We start from the raw sequence: 20210 nt of genomic DNA, 5'->3' as shown, positions 1-20210 counted from the left end.
CTCGTTAACCTTAGTTAAAAGCTTGTGGATGCCAACAGGAAAAAGCAATGTGCTGGCAAGCCTATGATTGCAGAATAGCTGCTCTTGGCATTGTGAGAATGGCTTCCAGTTTGACAGCTTGAATTTCTGATCTCTGATGACATCCTTGGCCCTTTCTGTGCCACCAATTTCCCCATTGTTGGCAACTTTGGTAAAGTACTGGAATAATTAGACCTGCTTTGAACAGGGTCAGATAACGTGGTTTTAGAAAGCCAGCAATAGCCAGCACTCCATCCACATTGCAGCTCCCATACATGCTGTCCAGTCCAAATGTCTTAACCATCTCTGGCTCCATCATATGTATATTCCTTGAAACAAGTTCTGTCTTGACTTGCCTTCCATGCAACATCATTGACTTGAAGGCAGATTTTGGCCCTTTCTGTGTATTTGGGGAACTTTCTAGTGGGTGAGTTGCATACGGGATGGCCCCAAATCAAGTTACTGGAGCTGTTCTCTTTCTTAAAGGCTCTTTGCCAAAATTTCAGACTAAAGTAAAGATGCCAAGGGAAGAAGGTTGCTTTTTAATCTCAGATATTTCTAGGGCACCTATCAACGTAACATGTAAGTGCTAAGCTTTAATTGCATAAGATTCCAGGGCAGAAGGAGAATGACTGATTTGCCTAGCTGAGAACTTTGGGGTCTTGTTGACCTTGGCAACATTGAGGGGTCAGATTTAACTCACACACACACACACACACACACACACACACACACACACACACACACACACACACACACACACACACACACACACACACACACACACACACACACACACACACACACACACACACACACACACACACACCCCCTACCTACATGGATAAATTCTTAAGTCTAGGGCATGCATGCATAGATGCAGGGCCGCCCAGAGGGGGGGGCAAGAGGGGCAATTTGCCCCAGGCCCCTAGCCCCACGGGGGCCCCCACCAGAGTTTTTCGGGGGCCCTGGAGCGGGGTCCCTCACTCGCTCCGGGGTGCCTGGCAAACTCTTGTGCGGCCGGGCGCAGGAGCTTCTGCCGCTCCCGGTCTTTGCCGGCGGGGGGGTCCTTCCGCTCCGGGGCGGAAGGACCCCCCGCTGGCGAATTACCGCCGAAGACGGAGCGGGACCCGCCGCCGAAGCGCAGCTCAGTCTTCGGCGGTAATTCGGCGGCGGGGGGCTCTTCCGTTCCGGGACCCGCCGCCGAAGTGCCCCGAAGACCCGGGGTGGGGCCCCCCTCCGCCGAATTACTGCCGAAGACTGGGCTGCACTTCGGCGGCGGGTCCCACTTCGGCGGTAATTCAGCGGCGGGGGGTCCCCGCCGCGGGTCTTCGGGGCACTTCGGCGGCGGGTCCAGGAACGGAAGGGCCCCCCGCCACCGAAGACCCCGGGCCCCCGGAATCCTCTGGGCGGCCCTGCATAGATGGTCTCTTACACCAACAATCACACTAATATATTCAGGTTGCTCCCAGTCCCAAAGGACCTGTCACTTACCCCAGGTCAATTGCACTTTAGATTTTATACCAAAGACAACACTGGTAGCCAATCCTATAATAAACTAACTAAAGATTTGTTAGCTAAGAAAAATAAAATAGTTATTTACAAGGTTAAAGAAGATAAACATATATACACACACACACGCGCGAGTTTGGCCTGGTCTACACTGGGGGGGATCAGTCTAAGATGTGCAACTTCAGCTACGAGAATAGCGTAGCTGAAGTCGACGTATCTTAGATCGACTTAGAATCACTTACTTCGCGGCCTCGTGGCGTGGGATCAACGGCCGCTGCTCCCCCGTCGACTTTGCTTCCTCCTCTCTCCGAGCTGGAGTTCAGCAGTCAACGGGAGAGCGATCGGGGATTGATTTATCGCATCTACACTACACGCAATAAATCGATCCCCGATAGATCGATTGCTACCCGCTGATCCAGCAGGTAGTGTAGACGTACCCTTAGTCTTGGATTTCAAAAGATGGTAGAAGCTTCTATAATGAGCAAGCTCTGTATGTCCTTTACAGCTAGTCAGGCCAAGCACTGGCAATCCTTTGCTTGTGTTTAGTAATCCTGGTTCCTCAGAGTCCAAGCAGCAGAGTGCAAGCTGATGGGATGAGTCCGCATGCACTTTTCCTTTTCCTGGGTGTATGTGTGTGGGGACAATCAACAAAGTCTTTTGTCCTCTGATGATCCACAATGGTTTGTCTGGTGTCTGTGGGCCTTCCTTTGTGGGCAGGAGATAACACCTCCTGTGGCAAACTAGTATTTCACACTTGGTAATGCTTCTGTTCTGACTGTTTATTTACAGTTACAGTGCAAACACTTAAATATTACTCCCTGCAACATGGGATACAGATATTATAAGTGAGATGAATGCATACAGCAACCTACATGCATTTCATGAAGTCTAAATGTTAAACACAGTTTTATAAATCTAATACCTGTTTTAACAATACTAACACATAGGTGAGTCAGACTGGCTTCCAGCTATGTATTGGTCAGTGTTCAGTTGAGGCCTTGGGACCTTGGCATGAGCTCGCACCTGGTCTGCCAACATCCTGGATGCAACAGTTTTTCAGGCATCTAAAGTGGCAGCGTAGGGATGGCTATGTGCTATGGAGGCCTGTGACTCCTGCTGGCCTAAAGGATGCTTCTGTGTTACAGAATATTGTGCGGACAGTGTACATTGGGCATTCAGACTGGCACTGCTTCCCCATTGGTTAAAGGAGAATAGGGGACAAAGGTTGTGACTCCCACACAATTACCTGTTCAGAGTAGCCATTCTCAGGGATATTATGGCAATGAAAAGAAACAACAACCTGGTAGATACCACACTTTGCACAGTGGGAGAGAGAGATACCCCCTGAATATCCATTTTGCTCTGATGGTACAGCATTTCCCATGAGCATGAGGCACATTCTCTATTGATGCAATGCCTGTGGTAGGGCCCAACCTTTCTGAGATGAGAATATGTGCATTACTCGTCTCTAGCTCTTCCATCCAAGGATCTGAAATCATTTCCCAATAATTGATTTTCTTCCCACAACAGTGCTAGCAGATCGGTAAGGGTTAACCCTTTTTACAGATGTGGAAACTGAGCCACAGACAGTCTAAGGCTGGATTTACAAAAGCATTTAGGCACCTAATGATGCAACTAGGTGCTTACTGGGATTTACAGAAGTGCCTAAGAAGATTAGGCACCTTTGTAAATTCAGGTGTCTAGCTGCGTTTTTAGGTGCCTAAATACTTGGATAAATCTGCCCTAAATGGCTTTTCCCAGGGGCACATGGGAAGGCTGTGGCAGTCCCAGGAAGAGACTTACCTGATTCTCCTGACTCCCAGTCTTGTGGCCTAAAACAAGCTCATCCTTCAGTTCACCTGGAAGTCCAGTTGTTTTGTGAAATGCTCCATGTATCTGCTGCACCTGTTGTGCTTCAAAAATAGCTGTAGGTTAGGTAGGGGTTAATACCATGTGTGAGATTCTTAACGTGCCAAGTCTAGTGTTAGGGCTGGGAGTGCACTGACTGAACTTTAGACACCTGCATGTCAAGCAAATAACAGCAATAAAACTCTGTCTTCAAAATTTATTTTAAGTCTTGGGAAAAGCAAATGCATGTCTCTCTCTTCTCTCTTGGCAGAACCAGCTGCTTGCGAAGGGCTTGCTGTTTATAGAGGAGAAGGTTAAGCTGTGCGAAGGCAAGTATAGAGAGACTGTTTTGGAATGGAGTCCTGGAGGGCCCTTGTGAGTCAGCCTTTGATGATTGGACAGCTGAGATTCATCTGTCATAACCCCGTCATCTCCAAATGGTTCACACGACTGGAAATTCTAAGGCCCCTTCTATGAAACTGAGATCACAATCACTGGCTAAGCCCAGTTCAAGCTAGCATACAGCTGAACTAGTTTAACATATCCATGCTACCCCTCTGGGAATGACATTGTACTGTAGCCTGTATGTTACTTGAGGGATGTTGGATCTTGTTGAGTAAGAAGCATGACTGAGGCTTTTCCATCAGCCCCTCTCTTCACCAGGAAGACTCACACATGGTTCTGCAGTGTAATTTAAACCCAGTTTCCAAATGGTGCCAATCCTTGGTGTGAATCCTATTTCTCTGCTTTTAAACAGTGTTAAGCCCCTACAGGCTTTTGCCTTATTTCTTAAGATGGTTTGAAACTGTGCAGAAAGGCCAGAACTCATGAGTCTTGTGACTATAACCTTATCATATCATATCATATATCATAATCAATCATATATCATATCATATATCCTATCATATCATACCTTTGTTCTGTCGAAAGCCCTCAACAAATGTACTAGAATGAGTGTGTGTTTCACCAAGATGGGGATGAAACCCCATTAGGACTCAAACTCTCCATATGTGAAGAGCTAGTGGCCATTCAAACTGCTGGCCCCACAGTGTCATGCTCCAGTTGCACCTGAAGGTCTGGTGGGGGGAGAACAGTGGGACAGCGGCTGTTATGGTTGATCTTTGGTGATAAGTCACTTTTATTAGGTTTGCCTAATTGACTTGTGCAGCTCTGGCTCTTGAAAACTAGATTGCCATTTGCTGACCCAGTTTTGTAGCCTCTGATCATCAGCAAGCAAGCTTCCCCATTGACCCGCTTTTTCTGGGTCATTAAATGCCAGTAAAGACACATACTCCTACACTGCTAGATTCCTTAGCACTGCTTTCTTTTAAGCTGATATCTCAACCCACGCATAGGCGGCAGGTTCGTATAATTTTTGGTGGGGCCCAAAATGGTGGTCCCCCTGCCCCGCTCTCACCCTGTAAGCTGATATAAAATGAAGCTACAATGCGTCAGCACCACAAGATTACAAGGGTCAATTAAAAGTGGAAAATCAGAAGCAGCACTTGCCTGCTTCAATATACAGTATTAAATTTTGTTGCACCTGTTGTGACAAAGTGGGAATGTTCTTAATGTTTTCTCTGAATACTTTGTGGGTGCCTCAGTTTCCCCTGCAAAGTGCCAACTGACGGTGTTGGGGACAAAGAGATCAGGTGGCCTCCTTGTCCGGAAGAGACACAAAGGCCAGATGAGGGAGTGTCAGTTTGGAGCTGGCTGGGGAAATCGGGAGAGGCCCAAAACTTGGGTCTGGGCTCCCCACCCCCCAAGATGGACCTGACTGAGGGGTCCTGTTTTCTGTACCTACAAGCTCTGTTTTAGACTGTATCCCTGTCATCTAATAAACCTTCTGTTTTACTGTCTGGCTGAGAGTCACATCTGACTGCGGAGTTGGGGTGCAGGGACCTCTGGTTGCCCCAGGACCTGCCTGGGCACACTCGCTGCGGAAAGTGCATGGTGTGGAAGGGCATGCTGAATGCTCCGAGGTCAGACCCAGGAAGGTGTAAGCTTCTTGCTCTGGAGACAGTATGCTCAGAGAGGAGGCTCCCCCAGAGTCCTGACTGGCTTTGTATGGAGTTGTTCCAAAGCATCCCAGCATCCCCTTCCACACCATGCGCTTCCCGGAAGTCTGCACAGGCACTGACACTCCCTCCTCTGGCCTTTGTCTCTTTTCCAGGCATTAGGAGGCCACCTGATCTCTTTGTTCTCCAACACCTTCAGTTGGCACCTTGCAGGAGAGTGACCCAGGCCATCAGTTGCCTGGAGGCAGGGTTGCAGCCATTCTCTGTGCAGACGGCATCACACTGGCCCTCTAGGGCTTTACAACAATCACACCCCATTATCCCACCATCTAGAGCCTTAAGAAATGCATTGGGGAAACTGAGGCACACAGACAGTATTCAAGAAAACACCTGTATACGACCAGTTACATACTTTGAAGGGTGTAAAATAATCAAATATTGTGCTAAATACAATGATACTCCAAACACCTTCAGTTGGCACCTTGCAGGAGAGTGGCCCAGGCCATCAGTTGCCTGGAGACAAGGTGTCAGCCATTCTCTGTGCAGACAGCATCACACTGGCCCTCTAGGGCTTTACAACAATCACACCCCCTTATCCCACCATCTAGAGCCTTAAGAAATGCTTGGGGAAACTGAGGCACACAGACAGTATTCAGAGAAAACACCTGTATATGACCAGTTACATACTTTGAAGGGTGTAAAATAATCAAATATTGTGCTAAATACAATGATACTCCAAACTGACCACCAAATTTAAGTTGCATGTTTTTCCCCTCAGGTGAGGGTTCTGGGGTGGGGCTGGGGATGAGGGGTTCACAGTGCAGGAGCGTGCTCGGTGCTGGGGGTGCAGGCTTTGGGGTGAGGCAGGGCTGAGGATGAGGAACTTGGGGTGCAGACAGGCTGTCCCAGGGCTAGGGCCAGAGAGGACTCCCCATCACCACCACTGGCAGCAGCAAGCTCCAGGCGAGGGACCCCTCCTGCCCCCCACGGCACACACACTCTGCACATGCTCCTTGGGCCCCTCTCAGGTCCAGAAAGCTCACTCCCCTCCCCTATGATGGGTACTGGGGGGGGCACAGGTGGCCTTCCATGTTGCTGCCCCTCACCATAACTTCACTGTGGATGGGGCTGCCCCTTGCCCAGCATGGGGCAGAAGTGGGGTCTGCAGGGTGGTGGCTGGCTATGGGGTGGGGGAGCAGGGTGTCATAAAATTCATCCAAGCCCCAGCTGCTCAGGTCTATGAAGCCTCCCTCTCCCATCCCTCCTGTGGCGGGTGGGTTGGTGGGTGCTGGGGGAGGGGGCATTGCCTTCACATGTGGCTTCCTGCCTCCCCTGTGCAGCCTGCTGTGCCTCACTGGGGGTAGGAGTAGGGGCTGGGACTGGGGCTGGGGCAGGGGGGGAATCATAGGGTCAAACACTCAAACATAATAAAAAATCATAGGGTCAAACACTCACGGAAGCCCCAACAGCTGCTAAGGTGAGTGATGTCCCTCTCCTGGCCCGTTTGTGTCTCCTCCAGGTAGGGGCAGGAGAGGGGAGGGGAGGGGAGGGGAGGCCCCCTCCCCTCCCCTCCCCTCCCCCCTCCTGAGTGCTTCAGCAGCAGTTAGCATTCCTCTTATGCTAATGCTGCAGCCCTTAGGCTACGGCAGCAGCAGCAACGGAGAGAGAGACGCACTGTGCGCTCTCTTTACATTCAGGCAGGGAAGCTCCGGGGAGGGGGAAAAATCTAGCTCCAAATATTGGTGGAGCAGAGCCCCTGATTATGAATATTCCTGGGGCTTTAGCTCCAAGAGCCCATATAAGTTGGCGCCCATGACCACGTGTTGCCAGTGAGCAGGTCAGTAATCCCAGTGTGCAGGAGCCGCAGAGTTTGCTAACCTCCTCCTTACAGGGGCCACTTTCCATTTGACTTACTGCCCACTTGTTTGGTGCAGTCCTGTAAAGGAGAATATGGGAGGAATGGAATCTGCACACTATATCTAAGGGCTTGTAGACATGACCACTTGTATCAGTATAACTCATGTCGCTCAGGGATGTGAATAAGCCACCTCCAGAACGATGTAAGTTACACCAACCTAATGTGGACAGCACTATGTTGGCGGGAGAGCTTCTCCTGACGGCATTGCTACTCACGGTCGAGGGGAGAACTCTTTCCCATTGGCATAGGGCGTCTCTACCAGACAAGCTACAGCTGCATTGGTACGGCTGCGCTGCTGTAGCTCTGCTAGCGTAGACTAGCCCCAAGGATGTGCTGCACTCAGTATCCTAAACAGGGATCTTTGTCTTGCTGTTACCACCCCCTCAGCTTTCTAAAGAACAAACACTAGCCAGTTAACAAAACTCTAAAACAAACAGACAAAAAAACCCTTGTAAAACTGTCCCAATTTGCGATGCAGATTAAAACATACAGCTCCTGTTGGCTGCGGTTTTGTGAGTCATCCATCATCATGTTAAAATGAAACAAAGGTGCCAGCATGTGGCTGCTGATTGCTTGGGAAAGATGTTCCAACTAGACAGACAAGGGCCTTCCTGCTGCCCTTTCATTTGTCTGAAGTGGCATTGTAAACACGGTGCTTACAGGAGCTAAGATCACTGTGATGCAGTTAGGAGCCAGATGATTCATGGAATTTCCAAGCACTGATTTTTTTTCTTCTCCGTTCTTTCATAAATTTATCACTTTGTTCCAGAGAATCTGGCTTGTGGTCACTGCAACAAGAGCCACTTGTGCCCACTTCCCAGTTAGCTTTGACTTCCAAAAAGGGAGCTCCCTTCCCAGCTCTGAGTCGAAGTAATGCCCATGCTGCAGAGAGCAGCAACGTTTTAAGTACATGTTTGTCTTAATCAGAACTTCTTCTCTTAATGCAGCACTTCAGATTTCTGTAGGATTTATGATCTCTTGCACAAATACACCACTTCCCCATCCTAAAGATTATCTTTCCTTTTTATTTCCATTCCCACACACTGCAACAGCTCAGCCCCGAGACAGGTAGGAGGGGGATCCTAAAACCTAACCACACACTCAGAGACATTAAGGTCAGAAAGGGCCATCATGATCATCTAGTCTGACCTCCTGCACATCGCAGGCCACAGAACCTCACCCACCCATCCTGTATTAGGCCCAAAACTTTTGGCTGAGTTACTGAAGTCCTCAAATCTTAATTTAAAGACTTCAAGTTACAGAGAATCCACTGTTTACTCTAATTCAAACCTGCAAATGATCTGTGCCCCATGCTGACAGGGAGGCTAACATCCCCTCACTCCTCCGTCCTACCTCCGGTGTCTGCCAATCTGACCTGGGATGAAATTCCTTCCCATCCCCAAATATGGCTATTAGACCCTGAGCATGTGGGGAAGACCCACCAGAGAGACACCTGGGACAGAATTCTCTGTAGTAACTCAGAGCCCTCCCCATCTTGCATCCCATCTCTGGCCATTGCAGATATTTGCTAATAGCAGTCACAGGTGGCCCGCGTGCCATTGTAGGCAATTCATCATACTATCCCTTTTATCAAACTTGAAAAAAATTAGTTTTTTTGCCCCCACTACTTCTCTTGGAAAGCTGATCCAAAATTTCACTCTTCTGATAGTTACATAAGTGGTCATGTCTACACTGCTACTTATGTAGGCAAAACTCATGTTGCCCTGAGTGACATAAGTTTTGCCATCATAAGAGCGTATGTGCACAGTGCTATGTCGATGGGAGAGCTCTCTCCCGTTGGCATAGAGCGGCTACATGAGTGATCTTACAGCAGTGCAGCTGCATCGCTACAGCTGTGCCGCTGAAGTTTGCTAGTGTAGACATGGCCTACATCTAGTTTCAAGCTAAAACTTATTGATGGCCAGCTTATATACCTTTGTTCTTGTGCCAACATTGGCCCTTAACTTAAGTAATTCCTCTCCCTCCCTGGTGTTTCCCTCTGATGTATTTATAAAGAGCAATCATATCTTCCATTGGCCTCCTTTCTGTTAGGCTAAACAAGCCTAGCTCCTTAAGTCTTCTCTCATTAAGCAAGTTCTCCATTCCTCTGATCACCCTAGTAGCCCTTCTCTGAACCTGTTCCAGTTTGAATTAATCTTTCTTGAACACGAGAGAACAGAGCTGCACACAGTATATCAGGTGGGGTCTCACTACTACCTTGTATAATGGCAATAACACTTCTCTATCTCTACTGGAAATACCTGGCCTAATGCATCCTAGGATTACATTGTTTTTTTTTCCTGGTTGCATCACATTGGTGGCTCATACCCCCAGGGCTTTCTCCTCCTCTTTCGCTTTCAACTGATACCTCCACGGCTTATAGCAAACATTCTTGTGGTAGTCCCTAAATTCACTATTACAGTATTAAATTTCATCCTTTTCCTATTAGTTCAGTTTTCAAGGTTGTCCAAATCTTCTTGCATGATAATCCAGTCCTCCTCCTGTATTGGCAATACCTCTCAACTTTGTGTCATCCACAGATTTTATTAGCACATTTCTACTTTTTGTGCCAAAGTCATTTAATGTAAATGTTAAATAAGATTGGTCCCAAGACTGATCATTGAGTAACTCCACTAGTAACCTCCCTCCAGCCTGATAGTTCACCTTTCATCATGACCTTGTAGTCTCCCCTTAAACCAGTTTTTTCCCACTTTTTGATTCTCATTTTAATCCCCATTTTCTTCAGTTTAATAATTTCCCATGTGGAACTGTACTGAAATCTTTACTGCATTTCCTTTATCTAGAAAATCTGTTATCTTCTCAAAGAAGGAGATCAGGGTGGTGTGGCATGATCTACTTTTTGCAAAAACATTTAGTATTTCATCCCAATTACTGTTTACCTCTATGTCTTTATCTACTCTTTCAAAATTTGTTCTAAGACCTTGCATACAACTGAGGCAAAAATAACGGGCCCATAGTTTTCCAGATCACTTTCTTTCCCTTTCTTAAATAAAGATACTATGTTTGCAATTCTCCAGGCATAGGATACTACCCCCATGTTTACAGATTCATTAAAAACTCTTGCTATTGGGTTTGCAGTTTCATGTGCAGTTCCTTTTATATTCTTGGATGGAGATTATCTGGGTCCCCCGATTTGGTTCTATTAAGCTGTTTGAAAATGGCTTCCACCTCGGATGTGGTAATTTCTACTTTCATATCCTTGTTCGCATTAGCCACCCTGACACTGCCCCCATGCTTCTCATTACCCTTATTGAAAACTGAAACAAAGTATTCAGTTAGGTTGGGCCATACCTAGATTATCTTTAATTTCTATCCTATCCTCAGTGCTTAGCGGGGTCCTACTTCTCTCTTCCCTGTCATTACAGACAGTGTGAATAAAGCATGGCTCCATGGATGGTTGGAAGGATGATTTTTTTGGTGAATTCTTGCAGTTGGGATTAAAAAGCAGACATAGGACCTGATCCTGTAATCCGTTGAAGTCAAGGGGCCTTTGCTCCTGGGAGGTAAAGCTTGCAGAATCAGGCCCTATGGTTGCACGTTCTCTTTCTGATGGTTTATATCACAAGTAAGGTGTGCTACAGTCATGCTAGGGGAAACAATCAGTAGTAAACATGAAAACACAAAGTCTTTGGAATTTTCCTGCATTTGGAAAACATTTCAGTACAGGTAAATAATGCTCTTGTGAGACGCAATTAAATATAAGTCCCTCTGTGAGGAACTGATATAACTGCTACACTCAAGTTTAAGACTGAGATTTCAAAGCTGTCTAGGGCAGGGTTTCTTAATCTTTTTCTTTCTGAGTGCACCCCCCCCACCAGCATGCTATAAAAACTCTATGGCCCACCTGTGCCACAACAGTTGTTTTGGGGCCAGCATTAGGGGATAGCAAACAGGGCAATTTCCCGGTGCCCCATGCCACAGGGCGCCCTGTGAAGCTAAGTTGCTCAGGCTTTGGCTTCAGCCCCCGGTGGCAGGACTTGGAGCCCCGGGCTTCAGCCCCAGGTGGTGGGGCTTTCGCTTTCTGCCCTGAGCCCCAGCAGGTGTAATGCCAGCCCTACTTGGCAGACCCCCAGAAACCTGCTCACAGCACCCCAGTGGGACCCAAACCCCTGGTTGAGAACCACTGGCCATGGGGATGGAAAACTGGATGTCCAAATCCACTAGGCAGCTTGGAAATCTCAGCCTAACTTTTTAGAAACACAAGAAGCTTTGTGAATTGAGTTTATTCGTGAGTTAATTAAAAATATTCCATCTAAATGACCAAATGTACCCATTGCATGATCATTTCTACATCACCTTGTGATGAAGGTTACGTGCTAGCCATGTGAGTTACGGGTTGCATGACTTTCAGACTGCATTTATTTTAAATATCTAAACTTGGGACAGTTGGGGCTTTTGTTATGGCTGGCTGGATGCAATGGGAGCAGTTGAACCTTGTGAGTTGCCAAGTTTAAAACTTCTCTTCAGTAGAAGAGACGCTCTCCTCATTCTGGCTTTGTGGCTTGTTACCGCGGGTGGGTTTGTTCTGTGACTTCTAGATCTATGTTTGGGGCAGGGAGAATCTCAGAGTTAATGTAGCTGGTTAAAGAGGTATCTGTACAGCATTGGCTCCCTGACTTCAGCCTCTGGGCTCTTCCTGGGCTGGTCAGTGAGACCATACTGGAATATCAGCTTAATGTTTATTAGGTGCTTTGTAATTGCAACATACTTGGCCAGTGGAGATAGACCCTATTGTCTAAGGAGCAGCATCACCCTTTTAATTTAATTGGGCTGTTTTACATTTCACGTGGAACTGTGTTCTTAGAGCTGGGAGGGACTCAGCAGTTTCTGATCATAGATTTATGCCCCCTCACTTCTTTGTTGTGAACAAATACAGAGCAAAACTCAGCTAAAGCTGCCAGGACTTGTCTGCTTTGGGGTAGGAGGTCCTAAATGAGGTGGGTTTGTGATGCTCACCTAGAAAGGTAAAGAGCACTGGGACATTTGAACCTGACTGTAGTGTCCTAATTGCTAAAGGGTTTTTCTCCCTCCAAATTCCTGTGCTTTTAGGTGAGGATCGCATTGATATCCTGTCTGAAATCTGGGATCACTTCTTCACAGAGACCCTTCCCACACTCCAGGCGATATTCTACCCCGTCCAGGTAAACCTGATTAAAATATAGTCTGGGAGATGGGGAGGGAATGCAACTACAGTACCTACTTAATGGTCCCTTGGTGCTTCCCTTCTCTCCCTGCAGCAATTAAGGCTCCATCTCTGCTGGCTAAACAGGTTTTAAAAACTTTAAACCATGGGCTCCTAGTGAAGTTTGTCCTAGTGGACTATGTAAATGGAACTAGTGTAATAAACTAGGTAACCTAAGGTAGAGTGCAATGTTTTGAATCCTGTTTGGTCCTGTCCTCTCCGGCTGTTAGGAGCCTGTCTGTGGCGGAGTTTAAACAGTGCTTAAGCACTGATACAACTGGACTGTACTTGGGCCTTGTCTAGACTGAGGATTTGTTCCAGTTATTTTCATTAGTTCTTTAGTCACTGCGGTAGCTATAGCTCCATCACTGCAAGTAGTGGCTTTGCCCTGTCTGCATTAAGGATAGCACTGGCACAGCTATTCCAATGTCTGGTTGACACTGGGGCAAATCCTGAATCTAGTCCAGGGGAGAAATTTGTAAAGGCGCATATGAAAGATTTCTAACTCCCATTGACTTTAATCTGAAGTTAGGCACCTAACTGTCATTTGTGCCTTTGAAAATGTCTCCCTGGGGTCTCGGATGCTTTTGTGATGAGTGGCCATATATGTACAGTACCTGCAAAGTGACATCACTCTGGTTTCTCTCTAAGTCCCGTTTACAAGGCTAAGCAGCCGAGTGTCGGATTCCTGAAGGAGTTTTGATTTTAAACCTATATTTTACTTCTTTAATTTGCTTAGACTGTAAACCTTTTGGGGGCAGGGACTGTCTTTTTGTTCTCTTTGTACAGTGCTTAGCGATGTGGGGTCCTGGCTCACGACTTAGGGCTCCTAGGCGCTACGATAATACAAATAATAATAGTTTTGGTCAGAATTTCCAGCACCAGCAATCCTAATTGAAGTGGGTGGGTGAGATTCTGTGGCCTGCATTGTGCAGGAGGTCAGACTAGATGATCATAATGGTCCCTTCTGACCTTAAAGTCTATGAGTCTAATTGTTGAGGAGCTATTGACAAATGAGCACGTTTATAGGTTCTCGCCAGTCATGAGGAAGGCAGTGGAGGGAGGGGTCTGAAAAGGCACCAAAACCACATCATCTGTGTAGAATGAAATTCTTAGAAATGTTAGGCCTTCCCTTTTGGCCTATCTCTGCTCCTGGAGAACCAGACTCTAGATACAATCGATTTTTCCTTTTATCACTTGAAAGTCAGCAGTTGAAATTTGAAGGTTGCCCTTTCCTAATGATTAAAGTTGGCATTCCCTAAAAGTGGCCAAGAGAACTTATCTAAAGATGATTGCTAACTGTCCAATATATTTGTTTTTACTCTCTCCTGTCTGTACTTGCTGCAGATGCTAGAAGGTATGTGTGGGGGTGGGATACAGGTGAAATTGTGCAACTGAGAAGTCTTTTTACTCTTTTCGTGCTGCGTGTGTGTGTGCGCATGTTCATGTGTGCACATACTCTGGAGACATGGAGGGACCTAATCTAGCAGGGTGAGATGCCAAAACCTGGTTTTTAATGTACTAAATTCCTTGAGGAGAAGAATCTTTCTTTCCATTTTATTGGGAGTTGCTTCTGCTCTCCTTGTATTTTAACAGCTCTCCTGGCTACAGAAAAAGTGATACCATGTGGCTCAGTGGTGACACCCTTTTCCACTAATGGCTCCAGGGAAAATCTCTTTGCTGCTATATGGTGTCTCAATAATGAGAAACTGAACAAAAGTTACTGTATAACTTTGTGAATTTTTAAAGTAAATGATATGAAGGAAATCGAGATCCTTTGTATTTTATTTATTTTTACATTTTCCTAAGGCATACATCCCAGTAGTATTGGAGAACCACATAAACATATCCTTGCCACTCCCTTTTGAGTTAAGGAAGCATTATTCTCATTTTACAGATGAAGAACTGAGTGTCTAATGACAGGTTTCAGAGTAGCAGCCGTGTTAGTCTGTATCCGCAAAAAGAACAGGAGTACTTGTGCCACCTTAAAGACTAACAAATTTATTTTAGCATGAGCTTTCGTGAGCTACAGCTCACTTCTTCGGATGCAATGGATGTGTGTTCCATTCTATGCATCCGAAGAAGTGAGCTGTAGCTCACGAAAGCTCATGCTAAAATAAATTTGTTAGTCTTTAAGGTGCCACAAGTACTCCTGTTCTTTTTGAGTGTCTAAGTGACTTGCCACCATCACACAGGGAATTGGTGGTGGATCTGGGGACTGAATCCAGATCACTGGACTCTGAAGTCCAGTGCCTTAATAACAAGAACAGCCTCCTCTCCCTGCAGAAAGGAACTGTATTGATCCACACGTGGCACTGTTCAGGAGGAATTATGTCTTTGGGTGAGAGGGTCCTGTCAGTCTTCGGACTCATTCAGCCTGTGACTTTTTTTACTGCAAATGCTGTTAAGGGTATAGTAGTGGCTTTTGTGATGGGGACAAGTGTCCATTTGGAAAAATAACTGAGCCCTTCAATGATAAGCTTCCGAACCTTCATCATATGGAAGTGACTTCTGATTACTAACAACTTCAGCTAGGTTTGAACCTGTGACCTAGGTATGACCCTAAGACAACCAGTCCCCTAAATTGCCAGTTACATGCAAATAGTTTATACAAGTCACATTGCTCTCACTGAGTGACTGCTCTGCTGGGCTTGGGAAGAAAAATGGGATCAAATCTTTCTGTTTTCTATGGGATGTTGTTTTTAACTGAGATAGTAAATTAGTTGGATTAAATTGGACAATAGGAATAAATGGAAAAAGAGTGTCATGTTATTGCTGAGATACATTTCTCAGCTTTGTGCAGCTCCTTTTTACACCTGGCATTCTCAAACAAGCATTCTGATGTCTTAGAAGAACAAAACACTCATGTAATGGCCAGGCCAGTCTTGGCTATAGGTCTTAAGTTATTTGCACATTGATGTAGCTGTTAATTGCAACATTAACCCTATTTTAAATTTATGGTTAACTGGCGTTGCTTCACTGTGTGTGTGTTATGGATCCCAAAGCAGAATATGCGGCAGAGTTTAATTCCCTCAAGAAAGAGGGGGAGAGACTCCACACTGGAAAGCATTGGGGAGGGATGGGAAGAAAGTTTGAGCAGTGAAATCTTAGCTGCAATTGGTTTAATGCAGTGGTTCCCAAACTTTAACAACCTGTGAACCCCTTTCACTAAAATGTCAAGTCTCGCAAACCCCCTTCTAATAATGAGTATGTCCAGGGGTTTTCTCCTTTATCTGAGTATAAATTATAAAAGCAGTGATCTTGGAAATAAAAATACTGTAATGATAAATTTTATATTACATATGAAAATGGCAACACTCTTCCAAGATCTCACTTTCGTATCTTGCATCACTTTGAATAAGCCTGTTATAAGACAAGGCTCCTATGTTTCATCAAGGAGTATCAGATGTGAAACAGCATGAAGGTATTTAAGAAGCCAACTCAAAGAGTTCCTCCTACACAAGTGTTCAGGTCTTGAGCAGTCCAGGCAAACAATGCATGTTAAAACATAGCTTAAACTTGTTCTTCATAATCATTTTAAAAACAACACTAGTTGCCTATTTAATTTTAAAAACACCAAAAAATATCCACCTCCCTTTCAATTGCTTATAAGGAGTCTTGAAGTTTTAATCTCCTCAGTATGATAGATATGCTTGCTTTGATCTGCTTAGCTCTTGGAAGTCCAGGGGCTCCGTGCTGCTGGCCCCATGCTGCCCAGGGTCCCTAGGGACAATTCTGTCTGCCATTAGGGAATTTTTTCCCGAGAACCCCCTGTAACACTTTGCGAACCCCCAGGGGTTCACGAACCCCAGTTTGGGAACCACTGGTTTAATGGTATAGTAGACTGTGTTGTGCATGTTAGGCATAGCACTGGGTTACTGTGATGCTGGAATATTGGACTGAGCTCAATTGTGTTTAAATATGCTGTGAAATATTTCAACATCTTCATCTGTTAAACCTTTACAGGTGCCCTATCATTAATGTTGAAAATGAAAACAAAACCCTCTTTTAATCTAGTCACATTGGAAAGCCAAAGCTGTTGCTTCCCTTGCCTTCAGTGGAAAGAATGAGACAGGGGTTGGCTCTGGCCCAAAGTGAATAGTAAACCTAATAATTAATTAAATTGTATTTTCATTTGCAATTTCCAACGCTAAATGTTGGTGTTCAATATGGGGTCTGACACAGACTAGAAGCAGTCATAGTTCAGGTGCATGCTATACAAATTCATCCTCTCCCAGCATAGCCAATGTGCCTGAAGTCTGACCAGCAACACAACAGTGGCTGTACCAGTCCTGGGTTTCAGACTGCTAATTCTAATAACAACCAAAACAGTGGTTTGGGTTTTGTGAATGTGTCATTTTCTGCTGAGATCATGGCTTATTTTTTGCATGACTGTCATCAGTCATGGGCTTCAGGAGTTTGTCACTCATAGATTAGAAATGGGGCAGGAAAGGTGCTCTCTAGATAGGCTGCTCAACAGTACAAGGAATCATGAGGCTGAGCAGCTGATGGGTGCTCTACCGTAACAGCACACACAACAATAATTTGCAAGACAGGCTTTGTGTGTGTGTGTGTGTGTGCGTGCGCATTATGCACACACACATTTCCAAACTGTATTTTTTCAGGGTCAGGAATTGACTATCCGCCAGATTGCCCTGCTCGGCTTCAGAGACTTGGTCTTATTAAAGGTGAAGTTGGAAGAGATTCTTCCTCTAGTCCAAACAAAGCTCCCAGCTTCCATTGTCCAGATGCTGCTGGTTCTACAGGTAGGGAATTTCCTTTCTTTTTTCTCCTTCTATCTGTCTCTCACCCATGCATACACATCTCACAGCTACCAATTCATATTGCCCCTGGAAAGAGGAAAATCAGTTGGCATGATGAGGCTGGGGAAAGAGTTGTGTGTGTTCATGTGGGGAAGCTGGACATGAAAATGAACTAAACTGAACATTATCATTGTGGCTTGAGTTTCCTGAGCAAATGGGTCGAAGGGGGTCAAGCTGTCCCAGTGGAAAGGAAATGAACCAAACTCTGGGGTCTTGGGGCTTTTCCCTTGGTGACTGAGAAGTCCCAGTGCTCTTGCTTCACTTACACACGGATCTTAGAGCATCTCCAAATGCCTTTCACTTCTGATTACAGTTCTCATAGTTGCGACCCCCATATACGAGTTCTTCTAGTTCAACAGCTTTACACTGACAGGGAAGTGCTCTCTCTCACTCACAAGACACAATGGAATCTGATGAGCACTGGCCATTCACTTCTAATACAGGCTTTCTCAGCTAGGGAGGGGGTTGAGCTGGGGTCCAGCTTTGCCTGTGAGGGGAAGAGCATTGATGGGAGGAGTACTCTTGGCAGCAGGCAATGGGCTATAGATCTTCCAAGGGCCCCTCTCAAGCAACACAAATGTTCTAAGGGAACCAGCCTACCCATCCAAACCTCAAGGGAACAGGAACAGAATCTTCCACGTATGATCTGCGCATCCAAGTGTACCAGCTGTGTCATCCTATACAGCCTGATGTGGAAACCATGGAAAATATCCAGATTCCAGACCTTTATGTAGGCTCCTCTGGGTTTTATTTCCATACAGTTTCCATGGTTTTTTTTTTCCTTTAAAAGGAAGAGAGAGAGAAAAACCAACAGCAATTAAAGTTTCTGAAGCACAATCAGTGTGGAAAGTGGCTAAGCTTGTGTTTACCTAAGAACTTTTAGTTTTCCAACCATAATTATTGTAACCCAAGTGGTGCTAACAGGAGCCATCCGAGTGAAGGTTGAATTTCTCTTTTAAAGATTTTAGGAAAAGAAGGTTGAGAGTGTAGAGGGGCAATTGCCAGAGTGAGGAATTTATCACTAAAAGGAGAAATTCTTAGCTAGTCTTTGCAAGAAAACTATGGAAATCTATAATGAGTTTCTAGCATCAAACACCTGGGTTAGACAGGTTAGCTTTACAGGTAAAAGAAGGAGAAGAGAGGGGTGGTGACTCACAGTTCCTGTTCAGGGAGGGGCAGTGATTTGCCCAAGTCAATGTAGGGACTTATCTTTATAGGGAAATTTACTGGCAGAACTTTACCAGTATAATTATATTAGTACAGTTATACTGATACAGTGGACACTCTTATTCTGGAAGACTAGGGTCTTTATGATGCTTTGCAACATAAGCTAAACCAGAAAAGGCATTCTTCTTGCAGAATAAGTGTGTCCACACATGAAGAGTGCCTTTTTCTGGTTTAGATTATGTTGCTAAGTGTCATAAAGGCACTCTTGTTCCAGAATAAGATGTTTACATGTGGAGTTATACTGGTATAACTTCAGTGGTATAATTCTGCCATAAATATCCCCATGTTTCTACTCCTTTAGAACTGGAAGTAGACCCCAGGCATTCTGGCTCCCAGAATATGTGACTGGAAGCTGTGTAGTTGTGTGATGACACATTTGCTTTAATGCTTGAATTGCAGGGAGTCCATGAACCTACAGGCCCCAGCAAGGGCTACGTACTGCTGGAAGAGCTGGTCAAACAGGTGGTCTCTCCATACCTGGGCTTGTGTGAGGATCACAGCTTCCCTGGCGGCACCTGCGCACTCGGTAAGACATGTCACACTGAAGCTGATGTAAGTCCTCTTATTCAGGCACCCCCACTGGTTCATGTAAGGAAATGTGCAGCTGTGCCAGACAAAGAGATGGGAACTGACAGGTGCACAGCTCTGTGAGAGAGAAAGAATCAAAGGTTAAAATGTCCCCAAGTGGATTCTGATCAATACAGCCCTGGATGTAATTTATGCACATGTGAAAGGCTTTAATCTTTTCTCATGCCACAGTGAGCTGTAATGAAACCCCACAACACTCCCCACTCTCAGGTTGCTCCTGTGGGTGGAATGATTACAAGCTGTCACTGCACTCTGCTTATTTCCAGCATCTTGGCTTTTAGATTGCTCACCCTCTCAGCCAGCACGAGATCTGATCTCTCCTCCTTCAACACTCACCTCCTCCCTCTTCTATCTGATCCCCTCATTCCACAACCACTTCCAGTTGCCGGTGTTCTCCTCTCCCCCTCAGTTTCTGGAGTAGCTGTTACATCTGCCAGATCGTTAAGGCAATGAGTTTCCAGGTGTTGGTTCTCAATGGTTAAGTTTTTCTTACAGAGATTTTCTACTGTCTTTTGGTGTTCACCGCCTGGGGTTTCTGGGCAAGAAAAGCTACCCCAAAGATTGTGAATAAAAAGGGGTGGTTTAGGTCTTGACTACTTAGGTGGCTATCTAGAGCACTACACTCTGAGTGAGGGTATGCTGTGACTCCAGGAGACGTCCCTCTACAAAAGGAATCTCTCCAATGAGTTACCATGCTCCAGAAGCCCAGCTTTGGATCCTGGCTTTCGGGAGAAGGCAGAACTAACTGGAGTGAAAGATCACAATCTGACTCTGCAACCAAAGGGATGGTATAAAAAAGCGTCCCCTGTTCAGTTTGTAGCATTTCATAGACGATAGGCCTCATTTTAGAAAGGGGTCACAGTTTCAGGGTAACTACACCTATATTCCCACTCTGTGGTTCCTAATTTAGGCTTCCAGCTCCCGGCTATCATCTCTTTTGGTTGGAGACCTGTGGCTGACTCTCCCTTGGAATTTTAAGGCTGCGCAACTCTGCTCCTTATATTACACTGTGATATCCGCAGTAAGCCATATTGTCTGAAAATCCCAGCGTCTGT

The 20210-nt window shown here is 45.7% G+C and overlaps 1 protein-coding gene and 1 long non-coding RNA gene across 11 annotated transcripts in view; one reads left to right on the top strand and one right to left on the bottom strand.

Moving 5' to 3' along the window:
• Window positions 1–20210, top strand: part of PRR5L (proline rich 5 like) — an 81603-nt gene that overhangs the window by 48099 nt on the left and 13294 nt on the right. For all 10 annotated transcript variants that reach the window (XM_045013819.1, XM_045013815.1, XM_045013814.1 and 7 more), the window contains 4 exons: window positions 3650–3707; window positions 12385–12476; window positions 17143–17283; window positions 18967–19093. In XM_045013819.1, the coding sequence (XP_044869754.1) occupies window positions 3650–3707; window positions 12385–12476; window positions 17143–17283; window positions 18967–19093 (418 nt within the window). The remainder of the gene's footprint in view (window positions 1–3649; window positions 3708–12384; window positions 12477–17142; window positions 17284–18966; window positions 19094–20210) is intronic.
• LOC123368756 lies at window positions 19044–19755 on the bottom strand. The gene is made up of 2 exons (XR_006578883.1): window positions 19492–19755; window positions 19044–19212 (listed from the first exon to the last, which is right to left on the bottom strand). It is a non-coding gene; the product is annotated as an uncharacterized LOC123368756 (long non-coding RNA).

This window comes from Mauremys mutica, chromosome 4 (assembly GCF_020497125.1).
Source record: "Mauremys mutica isolate MM-2020 ecotype Southern chromosome 4, ASM2049712v1, whole genome shotgun sequence".
NCBI classification, from domain to species: domain Eukaryota; kingdom Metazoa; phylum Chordata; order Testudines; family Geoemydidae; genus Mauremys; species Mauremys mutica.
This window is presented reverse-complemented; position numbering and strand designations above follow the sequence as displayed.